We start from the raw sequence: 13,148 nt of genomic DNA, 5'->3' as shown, positions 1-13,148 counted from the left end.
CAGCTTGATGGCTTCGGACAACCAACATGAACCGAGCTTTTCTTAAGAGGTGTCAAAGGGGCAGTCTTATATAGACTCGGGTTTCGGGTAGTGACATCTCCAGATGATCCTGTTTACAGCATTTGCACCACATACAGAGAGTTCTTTCGAACGGAAGAAACTTTGTGTTATCTGCGAGCTGATGTTGTTGGCGGGATTGGCGCCGCCCAACATCGAGACGACCGCACATGGCAACGTGGGATACCCAGCCATCCACCGCCCTTTCGTGAGGTGAGGTAGATACTTGTATATGTCAAGAAGTCGGTCAACACATCTGGAAATTCGACGTGTGCGATCATCGCATACACCTCCTAGGCGTAGACCGGTGGACAGGCGCATTTACGTAAGCGGCATGGTACGGCTGGCGCCTCTCTGAGTGCAGTGGCTTGGGATGCTTCTTGACGTCCCTGGCAAAGACTAATGGATGAGGGCTAAAACGACGCCCTTGCGGGATCTACACAGTAGAGTCTACGTGTAGGTTGAACTCTACAGTACACTACTGCCACACGTAATCGGGTATCCCCCGACGGTCTTCATCCACAATCCACCGGCATCCCGTCAACCAGGATATGGGGCTGGCTGGCTGCAGGTTGGCTCGGGGCGTTTGTTCCGAGTGCAGTGAGTACCTACCCTAGCTGGGATATGCTACCTTACCTGACTTAGTGAAATAGAATTGCCCTCAAGTGCCACGCTACGGAGTACTCGTGCGACATCAAAGCTGCTTGCAGTCAGACGACCTCTTTGACTATGAAGAGCACATCTCGACATCTGCGCTTTGACGCTTGACCATGCCTGCTTTACGCGGGCTTCTCTAATAACGGACACTGAAATCTCATGAGTGTTCAATGTGTCTAACACAGTACAGAAAATCGCATACGGTTTCGTTCTTGCATGCCCATGGGGGGGACTCAGGGCCATTCGAAGCCGAGTCCTTCCGGGGCCTGGCAGGCTTGCTGGATCTTTGTTGCCAGTTTAGAATGCGAGTCATGGAACCCGAAATTTGACCCAATGTTAGAGGCGACACTTGAGCTTATTGCGTGCCTTTGTTGTATAATGGTTCAAGAAGGAGTTTGATGACAAGAAAAAGGCGGGGTATGCCACTGTATCGAGGTCGAGGAGGGGAACTGGGGCCCGCGACCGCCGTAGAAGGCCGGGTCGGCCGCAAGATGCGCAGTCGAGTGCGTTGGCCGAGTTGCAGCCCAGGCCGGCGAGTAGTGGGATGACGGGGATGGGTTTTGACTGTGCCGAATGAAGACTGAAAGAAGACACAAGAGAAGACGGCATGCCCAGATGCCCAGATTTGTTCGGAGATGAGCCGGTTAGTGGGGTCCCGGTGCTCGGCGGGGTGGCGTTGTGACATCAGTGCGCGCTTATTTCTGGCTTAGCGCGCAGAGCTTGCTTGCCGCTAGGCCACTTCAGGGCTTGCCGGCAACCCAGCGATCACGCACTCCGCCCGCCCTCTCCATCGCCGCCTTGGGCCCTGCAGCAGCATCGGGACCCGAACGATTTTCATCCGCCCGATTCATCGTTCGGCAAAGAGCCATCGCAAGATTGACTTTGCGCCACCCGTCGCCAGGCGCCAGACCATCGCTTTCAGATGAAACTGACTTAGCTCGGCAATTGATCGTTAGTGAGCACGCGCTCTTGTGCCTGGCCAGGTCTCGCTTCTTATCGCGCTATTTCGAAACCTGACGAGTCCCTTGACCGGGACCTTCAACATCGGATTCCTCACTCCTTGACATCGCACAGTGATCAACCACAGCGACCGACCCCACACCGCATCCAGTCCCCTCCCCGCGCGCTCTTTCCGAAACAACGCGCTTCCCACTCGGGAACGCGCATCCTCCCGAAACACTGGCGGCTCTCGTCCTGCTTAGCCCGGCCGAGCCTGACTTGTCGCTTTCGCCCCATCAACTCGACGCTGCTGCACCATTACCGCTATTGAATCCAGACAGTCGCGTTGTCCCCGAGGCGGCGCCCGAACCGCTGATGATGGCACAGCCCGTGCCTCATCAACCCACGGACAAGCGGCGCGTCAAGGTCTACGAGCTGCGTCACAATGACTGGTTCGACCGCGGCACGGGCTTTTGCTACGCCTGTTGGGTGCCGGTACGTCCCCGTTGCATTTGCGCTTCTGCGCCTCGCTGATCGCGGGATACTCGTTCACGGTTCGCTTTGCTGACCCCCGCCTGCGCTGGCACATCCTGCAGGTGGAAGAAGGCCAGCCGAAAGAGCCCCACGTGGTTGTTGAGTCCGAGGACCAGCCCAACCGTCGGCTGCTGGAAACTAAGATAGTCAAGGACGATGGCTTTCAGAAACAGCAAGGCACGTGTGACCCCTTGCAGCTTGGATTTGGGGTCTCTCCATGCGTCTTGTGTCTAACGTCTTTCTGTTGCAGAAACCCTGATAGTATGGACCGATAACGGCGTGGATATGGCGCTGAGCTTTCAGGAAGCTGAAGGCTGTGGTGCCATCTGGTATGTCGGCCTCTGTGAAGCCAACGTGTCAAACATGTCGTTGTCTAACGGTCTCTGCATAGGAGATTCATCGATGGAGTCCAGCAAACCTTCCAGGGCGGTACAGCCGGCCCAGACGACAGCCTTTCGGATGATTTGACCATGGAAATGCCGCCTTCGATCCAGCTCCCGCCCGCCGATTTGGCGTCATTACATGAGTTGGACGCGGCGATCCGAAACCTGTCGCAATCGCCCACCGGCCGCGACGCGCTTGCGAAGACCATCATGGCCGAGGACTACATCAGCAAGCTGATTCCTTTGGTGGAGATGGCTGAGGATCTTGAAAGTCTCCCGGATCTTCACAAGCTATGCAACATCATGAAGACGGTGCTTCTTCTGAACGACACCAGTATCATAGAGCACGCTGTTTCGGACGACTGTGTTCTAGGAGTTGTGGGCGCCCTGGAGTACGACCCTGATTTTCCGAGCCACAAGGCGAACCACCGGCAGTGGTTGAACAACCAGGGCCGGTACAAGGAGGTGGTGAGGATCCAGGACGAGCAGGTCCGCCGCAAGATCCACATCACGTATCGGCTGCAGTATCTTAAGGACGTTGTGCTAGCCAGGATCCTCGACGACCCGACCTTCTCGGTTCTCAACTCGCTCATTTTCTTCAACCAGGTCGACATCGTCCAGCATCTCCACACTACGCCCGGGTTCATGCATGATCTCTTCGCCATCTTCCACGACGCGCACGAACAGCCACTGCGGAAAAAGGAGGCGGTTCTATTCATCCAGCAATGCTGCGCTATAGCAAAGAACCTCCAGCCTCCCGCCCGTCAGGGGTTGTACATGCACTTCCTCAAGGAGGGGCTTCTACCCGCTATCAACTTCGGCATGCGCCATCGCGACGTGTCGGTGAGGGTTGGTGCGACGGACGTCCTGGTGTCCATGATCGACCACGACCCGTCCCTGGTTCGGCAAACAATCTACGAGCAGATCCAGAAGCGGCTGCCACCACTAACGGATACTCTAGTTGATCTCCTCCTTGTGGAGGTAGACCTAGGTGTCAAGTCACAGATTGCCGAAGCGCTCAAAGTGTTACTCGACCCATGTCCGCCTCCCGTGCAGCAGCAAGAAGCTAGGGGAGAGTTCATCGCTGGCCAGCCAAGGCTGAGGGCACACCCCGGTATCGACCCCCAACAGGATGTTTTTCTGTCACACTTCTATGAGTGCTCGGCTGTCAGGCTGTTTCGGCCGCTTTTGGACCTCGAGAAGCGCGTTGAGATGAAGTTCAGTCCGTCAGAGGAAGGGGTGTTCAATTACTTGAATGACATCCTCTGCTTCTATATCCAGCGACATCACCACCGGAGCAAATTCTTTGTCTTTACCAATAACATAGCTTCGCGCTTCGTGCAGCTGCTGGCCTGCAAGGAGAAGCACCTGCAGCTTGGTATGTCAAGCGAATGGTTGTCTACTTCTGGTTTGAGCTAACCCGTGTTTGCAGTTGCGATTCGCTTCTTCCGCCATCTCGTGGTAATGCAGGACGAGTTCTACATCAAGCACATGGTCGATAAGCAGGTGCTTGGCCCGATCCTCAACGTCCTGCTGCGGACCCTTCCGCGGGACAACCTCCTATCATCCGCTTCTCTTGAGCTCTTCGTGCTGATTCTTAAGGACAATACGAAAGAGCTCATCAAGCAGATGGTGGAGAATTACCGTGAAAAGGTGATGGCTCTCGCCTACATCGATATTTTCAACGAGATCCTCAACCGCTACGATCAGACTCAGGGCTTCACCACGAATATCGACCCTTACTTCGAGTCGGAGGATGAATTGGGCCGGGCTCGCCCACCGAACGGCGCGGCGCAGGGAATGATTGAGCATCTCACCGTCGATCAGGCGCAGGAAGATTACTGGAACACGTCGGACGACGAGGACGACCCCACCGCCACCCAGCAACTAACCTTGGAAGAACTGCGCTCTCTGTCGAAACCGCTTGTCGAGTACAACTCGGATGACGACGAAACGGACGAAAACGACACCGTCATGACGCCCGCCGAATCGCCGCCTCTGGTCCGTGCCACAACAACAGATCCCTCCCAGCCAGACGGCCTGCCCCAGTCTCCGTCCACAACAACCACATCCGGTAACCCTACCCCAGCAAACGGCACGCCCGCATCTCCTCCGTCCCGGTCGCCCTCGACGTCATCATCGATCTCCGCAGCAACCGCCGCGGCGGCTGCCGCAGCCGCAGCAGCAGCAGCAAATTCCACACCACCGCCCGAACGCCTGTCAGAGAAACGCCGCCGCGAAGAAGACGAGGACGACGACGCACTGGACAAGCTGACACAGCAGCACAAGCGGCGGAACAGCAGCAGTGCCGCGTCTAACTCGTCGGTCGGGTCGGTCGGGTCCACCGTACTACTTAGGAAGAAGAGGAGCTTTTCTGGCCAGGGGCAGGGTGGTTACGGTGGGGTGCACGGTGGTGCTGGTGGGGGAGCTGGAGGTGGTGGGGCCAAGAAGATCTCGATTAGCATCGCGTCTGCGGTGAAAACGGCTGTTGCTGGGGGGAAGGGGACAGAAGGTGTTGAGGTTGGGGAAGAAGGGAGAGGGGGAGGAGGAGGGGCGTGAGGGAGTTGAGGCTTTCTTGGGTTGGTTGTTGTCTGTCTCTCACACGGGGCGACAACGTTTTGACGAGTCACGTGTTGTCGTACACCGGCTTGTGGGAATACCTTCCCCTCGAAGTTACCTGTCAAATGCGCCTTTCCCTTGCCGGGCTTACCCTTATCCTTCCTTGCTCTTAACGGTACCCTCACGGCTTGCCTCGCACACATGACGGGTAATGTCCTATTTCTAGGGAGTTATTACATTCACTCTCGCTATTTTCACTCAAGTTTCCCAACGGCAACGGGGCTGGTTTCCGCGGCAAAACTACGGATTTAGGGAGTATGGGAAGGCGTTGGCGGTGTGTTTGGCTGGGAAGAGGAGCCGGGGCGATTGTGTTTGTCTTGATCATTGGGTCCTCTTTCCTCTGGACCCCGGCTATTACGGTTCGCGGTTTTGGTTGTGGTTTGTTCTACCCTCCGTCCGGCTGGACAAGGAGAGGAATGGGGCGGGCTAGATCGGTTGGACGGTTATGCGGACGGTGGCAGGCGGGGCCTTACTACATATCATTCATCTCACATTTGTATCCCCCAAGGATTTGGCTGCTTTTCTGTGTTTTATTTCGCCTGTGTTCTTTACCTTTTCTACTTCCGCTTTGTCTTCATCTCGGTATTTACTACCTAACCAGCCCGTCTCGGCCCAACCCACCATACCACCACTCCTTCTACCCCCACCTACCTCAGGCTCGTCGGTTTGGTATGGTCAGCCCGACAGGATTTTTCTGGTTCTGGGAGTAGGGGATCTAGATAATGATTTTTCATGACACACAGGTCGATGGAAGAAAGCGCAATGCAAGAGGCCCGCTGCGCTTATGATTTACACCAAATTCATGGGGAAGCGACCAAGGCGGCGCTGTGTTGGCATAGGTTGAGACGTCATCAACATGGCTTAACCCACCGCTCCGCGTAGAGATTATGCCATGGAAGAACTCGTGCTTGTAGCAATCGTCTTGAAGACGGACTCGAAGAAGAAGAGTACTCGATCTTGACTTTGACTGCTGAAGTCCAACCCACTTCCAGACCTCAGGGATATTCGTAGCCGACAGCAGACTGCAGTTGAGTCTATAGAAGCGAACACGCTCAGGGATTATTCTTTTATGTTTGTCATAACGTAACCGTGCCATCGAAGCCCCAAGCGATCAGCCGGTCCGGTATCTTTCTCCAACTCCATGAGACAGATGTCTAGCTTTATACATCATGAACTCCCTAGAGTCCACACTCTCCCAACTAGCCCAACTTATGCCCTCTCCCCCTCCCCAGACCACCCGCCGCCCTCCTTCTTCTCCACCACGCCCAACTCCACCTTCGGCGAACCCGGCAACTCCACCCCTCGCACCTCCCACTCCATGCCCACATACCCATCACTCAAAACCAGCACATCCACCGTTCTCCCTTGCTCCCCTTCAACAGACACCCTGACCACGGCCCTGGCACTCGGCCTCTCCCCAACCTCCACCACCGCCCTCCTGCCCTCATTCTTACTTACACCACCATTGCCACCACCACCACCGGGCCTCCACCCAACCCTCTTGACAGCAAGCACCTCGTCCTTGGCCGCATCACACACCACGACAAACCACCCCTCGGTCTGGGGCTTGGGAAAACGCGGGGCGTAGATCCTTGCCTCGCGCTCCGCGACCGGGTTGAGGCGCCTCAGCGAAACCGCGAGCGAGCCCGTTTTGACGTCGTCTACCGACACGCTCAGATCGGGGAGACAGGCAGCCGCTTTGGCAAACCGCGCGGTCTGAGAGTGCGGCACGCCCAGGTCGCGGGCCAGCTTGTGGAGGGATTGCTGGTGTTGCGAGGTGGTGAATTTGGCGATGTCCTTGAGCGGGGTATGCTGCTTCTCCTTTTGAGAAGAGGAGGAGGAAGAGTAGTCGTCCACGCCAGGGAGGATCGTGGCCGGGTTGTCGTCAGGCCAGCGGGCGGATTTGACGCACTGCAGGAGGCGGACGAATTGGAGCATGGAGCTGAGGTGACCCAGCTCGGCCATGACGTCGATACTGGCCTGGATGATGCGGATGGCCTGGTCGAGCACACTGGTCTGGTCGCCGACGTAGTCGGTGATGGGTAGGCCGATGCGCGACATGTGCGCTTGCAGGAGCAAGAAGGCCTTGACATGCGGATCCCACATGGGCAGGCCAAAAGCGGTGCCCGGGAAGGTGAGGTTGCGGGAGAGCTCGGCGTTGATGAGGTCCTCGTTGTGGCGAACCGGCAGTTCGTCGTACTCGGTGGCGCGGCACATCCAGGAGAGGGCATCGAGGAAGGAGGCTTGCGGCTTGGCTTTGCGGACGAGGTGGCGGATGGTTTTGTGGGAGAGGTAGTAGTAGCTCATGATCTTGCCGAGCGGCGTTGGGTCGACGTCGCCGTTGGGGTAGACTTCGACGCATTTCGAGTCGACGAGCTCGTTCAACGAGGAATCGACCATGGAAATCATGAACTCGTTGGCCAGCTGCTGGGCAACAGTCGAATTGTGCTCCTCTGCCGAGATTTCAAGACCGTAGTAGGACGGGTTCTTGTGTAGACGGCGGAAAAAGAAGGTCCAAGTCAGGTAGTCGAGCGCATCCTGCTTTGTGACAATGGTTTCGGCGCAGATTTCAGCGCACAAGTGATTGTCAAGAACAGTGTGGAGTGACGATTCAACCGGAAAGCCTGTATGCAGGAAGTGCTTGTAAAAGTCCTTCTTGGAGTCCTGAGTGAAGATGCGAGCAACACCAGAGTTATCGAACTGCGGACGACCCGCACGACCCAGCATCTGCAGCACGTCGGTCAAGTCCATGTCCTTGTATGCCTCAATTTTGGCGTCGTAATATTGCGTTCCCTTAACGATGACAAGGTGCGCTGGCAGATTCACACCCCAAGCAAGAGTGCTGGTGGCAATGAGAATCTGTATCTTGTTGTTCAGAAAGAGCTCCTCTGCAAGCTGACGATCCGACTCGACTAGACCGGCGTGATGCAGCCCAATACCGAAACTGATGGCCTCCTTGAGCGCTTCATCCTTGACCCGCGAGAGGTTTAGCTGCAGGTCGTCCTCGTCCATGTTGAGGAACCGCCTCGGATTGTCCTCCATGCCGCAGAGGTTGATGAGGTCCTTGGCCGTGAGACGGGTCTGGCGACGGGACGGAACAAAGACAATGACGGGTTTCTCCGGACTGTGGTTCAGGATGGCCAGGAAGGTCGGCCGGTTCATCGACTGCATCAGGGGACAGAAGCCCCTGACCTCCGGAAAGCCGTCGATGTAGAGCTCCAAAGGTACAGGGCGGACCGAGTGCCGGAAATTGAACAGCCCTTCGTCCTTGACGCCTAGCCAGTTGCCTAAATCAGTAGCGTTGGCGCAAGCCGTCGACATGCCCAGGAGGCGGACCGCGTTCTTGGTAGATGATGCAATGTAATTCATACGCGAGACAATGATCTCCAAAATCGGGCCACGGTCTCCGGCCAAAAGGTGGATCTCATCAATAATGACGAGGCTGACCTTCCGGACGTAGCCTCTTGTCTGCCAGCTACGTGAGATACCGTCCCACTTCTCGGGCGTCGTGATGATGATGTCGGCGTCTTGGATCGTTCGCGTGTCCGGCGTGTTGTCACCCGTCAACTCGACCAGCCTCAAGCCCAACGGTTTTGCCAGACGAGCGCCCCAGTCTTTGACGCGCTCGCGAACCAGCGCCTTCATGGGCGCAATGTACACCACCTTGGAGCCAGGCCGTTCGCGGAAGGCCCACCACATGGCCAGCTCAGCGGCAACAGTCTTGCCACTGCCCGTCGGCGAGCCAAGGAGGACATTAACCGGCCGGTGATACAGCGTGTGGAACAGCTGGGTTTGCATCGGGTTGAAGAACTGGAAGCGCTGGGCATAAATATCTTCCAGCGCTTGGTTCTTGAGCGCTGAGATGGGCAGCGGCTGCAGGTTCAGGAGATCCGTGTAAACGCTCTCCGTGTCTGGGCGGATGAGGTGCTGGAACGAGACAGGAGTCACCGTCTCTGCGCCGAGCCAGCGGTCAGAGACGGCCCTCACGTAGATCTGATTGGGGAGAGGATCGGACAGGGGGATCGTGAAGTTGAGCTCATGGTCATCATGCAGCTTCCTCCTGTTAAGAATGAAGTACTCATGATGGTAGATTTCGGAAGTATCGGAGTTTTCAACCCAGATGTAGTACGACTCAGATGTACCGTGCAGGTGATCGTTCCACCGGAAATCAGGAGTGACAAAGAGCTTGATCCTCAAGACATCGCGATTCAGGGGCGCGATTTCGGCCTCAACGCTCAACGTCGGAAAGTTGTCGAGGAGCTTCGCGATCTTGGTGCCCATCCGGTAGTTGTTAACCAAGTTTCCAATCTCCGCAGGCTCCATCTCTCTCATGGACTCGATCGCAAGTGAGTCTTTCGCATCCAAGTTATTCAGAACAGGCTTCGGCAGGTCGAACTGGTGGAAGGGGTGCTGGAAAGCCCAGATGCGCTTCTCGATAGACTTGGCCATGGTCAGCAGAACAAGACACTGGTAGCCCCATCGCCGATTCAGGGCAATCATGAACAGAGCCCTGCAGATACGCCCGGCCTGCTGAGCGACGTAGTTCAAGTCATTGGTCAGCGCAAAGTCATCTGGCTGCGCTCTCGAAATATAGGCCTGGAGGAGGATGTTGGTTTTAGTCTGCGGCTGGTCGATGCCGCCTTTGATTTCGTAAGGCACGAAATGGCTGTTCTTCCTCATGCTGGTCAGCTCGTTGGCCTCGTTGTTCCTTGACTGGATGTTGTCGAATTCGCCGCTCATGGCGATCATCATCAGGATATCCTTCTCTTCGGAATTGGGTTTCATCAGCGAGTTGAAGATCTGGATGCTGGTGTGCTGGATATAGTACTGGCTGGCAATCCTGCCAATGTCCTTGCTGCGCAGCTCCTCGGTAGGCTCGTTGAAGATGATCATCTGGCTTTGTTGGAGCGTCCTCGCCGCCTGGATGGCCAACTGGCGCCGTCTCTGGATCAAGGAGCGGTCGTTGTCAAACTCGGACCACTCGATGCCGTATGCCATTGGTTTTCTCTTCATACGAACAAAGAGATACGAATATCCGATCCACTTTACAGCGTCGGATATTGAGTTGACGGTGCCGAGCGCAATCTCGGCATTCAGGTTGTCGACAAGCTTAGCGGAGAATCTGGATTCGATGGGAAGCTGGTCCGTCACGGCTGTCAGGTAGTGGGCAAGCTTGTCGTGAGTGGTGCAGATCATGCCGATACCGACGTCCTCGAACTGCGGGCGACCTGCGCGGCCGAAGATCTGCAGCACATCGAGAATACCAAGGTCGACAAACTTGCCGTCCTGGGCGCTGTAGACTTGCGTCCCTTTGATGACAACCGCAGCGGCGGGCAAGTTGACGCCCCAAGCCAGCGTGGCGGTACAGCAGAGCACCTTGATGACGCCCTCGGAAAAGAGACGCTCCATGAGGTTCCTGTCTGACCGAGCCATACCAGCGTGGTGGATGCCCAGGCCCTTGGGCACGAGCTCCCTGATCTCACGGGCTTTGGAAGACTTGATATCCTTCATAGCGAGCTCATACTTCTCATGCAGGCTGGGGTCGAACAGGCCGACACAGGCTTGGTCCGTGGCCTTCTCGTAGAGCATTTTGGCAGTTGCCTGAGTGTCTCGCCGGGAATGAACAAAGACCATGACCTGGTGATCCTGTTCCAGCATCTCGCGGACCTTCTCAAAGGCCACCTCGTCGATGTTGTCGCGGGACTGTTTGCTGTTCGGCTTCCCTTTGACGCCAATGAAGTGTTGCTCAAGCGGAACCGGCCTGAAGGAGGCATCAAAGTAAAACAGACCTGCCTTCTTGTTGACTCCCAGGAATTCGGCCACATCCACATAGTTGGGAAGCGTGGCGCTGAGACCGACAATGCGAATCAGGGATTGAGTGCTCTCGACTTGCCGCTGAGTCCTGGCCACCAGCGACTCCAACACGGCACCTCGCTCGTCGTGGAGCATGTGCACTTCGTCAATGATGAGCAAGCGGACCTTCTGCACCAACTCGGTGTCGCCAGTCCCTTTTCTTGTCACGACATCCCACTTCTCGGGGGTGGTAACAATGACCTGTGTCTGGACAATTTCAGACTTGGTCAGGTGCATATCGCCCGTGTACTCGCGGCAACGCAGCCCCAGCCAGGCCAGTCGCCTGCCGAGTTTGTCTGTAATCTCGGCGGCCAGCGCCTTCATTGGCGCGACGTAGACAATCTTGAAGTCCTCGGCCTGGACGGCAAAGTCTGTGGCCAGGTGGTCTTCGAAGGGGTTCGGCGTCAGGTATTGGCCAATGGTGTGGAGGATGGTCAGCATGGCGGCGTCGGTTTTACCCGCACCAGTCGGAGCGCAGATGAGCATGTTCTCGCTCGTCTTGTAGGCCACGGGATACACCATACTCTGCATGCGGTTGAGCGTCTTGTACCCCTTGAAGGTGTTCCTGCACAGCCCGTCCATGTCGGATATCTTGACCAGCTTCTGGCCCGGCCAGAGTGTGCCCGGTTTCCCCGCGGGAACCACGTACTCTTCGTACTTCTCAAACTCCAACCTCTGGCTCCCGACGGGCAGCTTATATCGGGAACCGGTGTGGCTCAGGGTGTTGCCGGCGCTGTATGTCTTGTAGACATGTGGGTAGTCCTCCTCTTTCTCGCGCGATGCGGCGAGGGGCATGGCCTTGTGTTCAAGATCTCTGCGCCGGAGAGCCTCTTGCCTCTGAGCCTTGGTCAACAGTCGTGGAGCCTGGCCGGTCTGCTCGTCACGAAGACTCTCTGATGCCGCGGAGGCGACAATCTCAGCCCTATGAGACGCCAGGTCGATGATGAAGTCCAGGTCATCGAATCCCACCAAGTCCGTCAACTGCGATTGGAGTTCGCCCTCAGGCCTGCTGGAGCCGAGAATTTCTATGATCTGATCCTGCAACGCACTCGGAGAGAGACCTGATTTCCGCGAGGCGATGTCGGCGCATCGTGCTGCTAGCCAGTGCACATCAAAAGCAGCGGACGCTTCTCCATCCACGCCGTCAAACAGGTCGCCGCTGTCAAAGTTGATGTCGTCCAACTCGTCATCCAAGATGAAATCCCAGACATCGCGGGGCCCGTCCCGGGGTTCGTATGCCCTGTCAATCTCGTCGTCGTCCCAGTCTGAGTCGTCTGGTATGTCAACTGTGCGGGAGGTGGTTTGCAAGCCGGCGACCGCGGACATCATGGCCTCTGCCTGGGCACGCCATTCCACAATGCTGGAGCAAGTCCCGGGTGACGATGACCCCGCCATTGTTGTCGCTTGTCTATGCGTGTGCGGATGTATTCCGTTTGATGATTTGACTGATGGATGTTCCGAAGGTTTGAAGATGCAAGATTGCCTTAGGCTTAAAATCGAAACATCAGTCGGATCAAAGACAGACAGACAGACTACTGAGAGGAGATCAGATTCGCAGATGAAGGCGCTACTCAAGGTAGGTATGGAAAGCTGTCAGTTACATGTGGAAGCACCTGCTTCATCTGAGTCAGCCCAGCAAGTGCCACTGCAACCGCAGAAAGTCTGCAGTCTAACGAGGACCCACAAACTATGCTCCAATTCACCAGTGGAGAAGTATGAGTACATGTGCCCAGGTATGTAATTATGTCAGCAAATGTTCTAAAGAAGACGGTGAAATACACCTCCACCGAGGTTTCAAACCTTAGCGCGATACAAGCCTCACTACTAAATTAAGAAAGCTAACTACTTATATTATTTAGCTCTACTAAAACCCTTAGTCTATAGAGTTATTCTCCTAGCAATTTCTATACCGATATATTTTTAAGTTAAGCTAATTAATTTCTCTATCTATATATACGCTATCTGCTTTACTATTAATATTAATGATAACGTTAATAATAATAATAATAATATTATCATTATTCCTATACCGCTATCTCCTCTATACTAGTCTAAAGTTCTGAATCCACTCACTATAATGAAAGAAAGGCGTAGATAGCTAACTAG

The 13,148-nt window shown here is 55.6% G+C and overlaps 3 protein-coding genes across 3 annotated transcripts; 2 read left to right on the top strand and 1 right to left on the bottom strand.

Annotated features, from left to right (window-relative positions):
• Positions 1–1,880: 1,880 nt before the first annotated feature.
• Positions 1,881–5,288, top strand: N657DRAFT_300125 (DUF625-domain-containing protein). The gene is made up of 5 exons (XM_062786681.1): positions 1,881–2,148; positions 2,250–2,364; positions 2,438–2,516; positions 2,579–3,948; positions 4,003–5,288. The coding sequence occupies exons 1-5, from the start codon at positions 2,029–2,031 to the stop codon at positions 5,127–5,129; spliced, it is 2,811 nt and encodes a 936-aa protein (XP_062650025.1). The 5' UTR covers positions 1,881–2,028; the 3' UTR covers positions 5,130–5,288.
• On the top strand, positions 5,289–6,149 carry N657DRAFT_300121 (uncharacterized protein). The gene has a single exon (XM_062786680.1). The coding sequence runs from the start codon at positions 5,447–5,449 to the stop codon at positions 5,897–5,899; it is 453 nt and encodes a 150-aa protein (XP_062650024.1). The 5' UTR covers positions 5,289–5,446; the 3' UTR covers positions 5,900–6,149.
• Positions 6,150–6,184: 35 nt separating this feature from the next.
• N657DRAFT_670332 (Sec63-domain-containing protein) lies at positions 6,185–12,624 on the bottom strand (the record flags this gene model as incomplete). The annotated part of the gene is made up of 2 exons (XM_062795535.1): positions 6,648–12,624; positions 6,185–6,211 (listed from the first exon to the last, which is right to left on the bottom strand). The coding sequence occupies exons 1-2, from the start codon at positions 12,435–12,437 to the stop codon at positions 6,185–6,187; spliced, it is 5,817 nt and encodes a 1,938-aa protein (XP_062650023.1). The 5' UTR covers positions 12,438–12,624.
• Between the last annotated feature and the right edge of the window lie 524 nt (positions 12,625–13,148).

The sequence above is a fragment of the Parathielavia appendiculata genome, assembly GCF_033297405.1.
Source record: "Parathielavia appendiculata strain CBS 731.68 unplaced genomic scaffold N657scaffold_3, whole genome shotgun sequence".
Classification (NCBI taxonomy): domain Eukaryota; kingdom Fungi; phylum Ascomycota; class Sordariomycetes; order Sordariales; family Chaetomiaceae; genus Parathielavia; species Parathielavia appendiculata.
The sequence above is the reverse complement of the archived record's forward strand: the minus strand, read 5'-3'. Positions and strand labels throughout refer to the sequence as shown.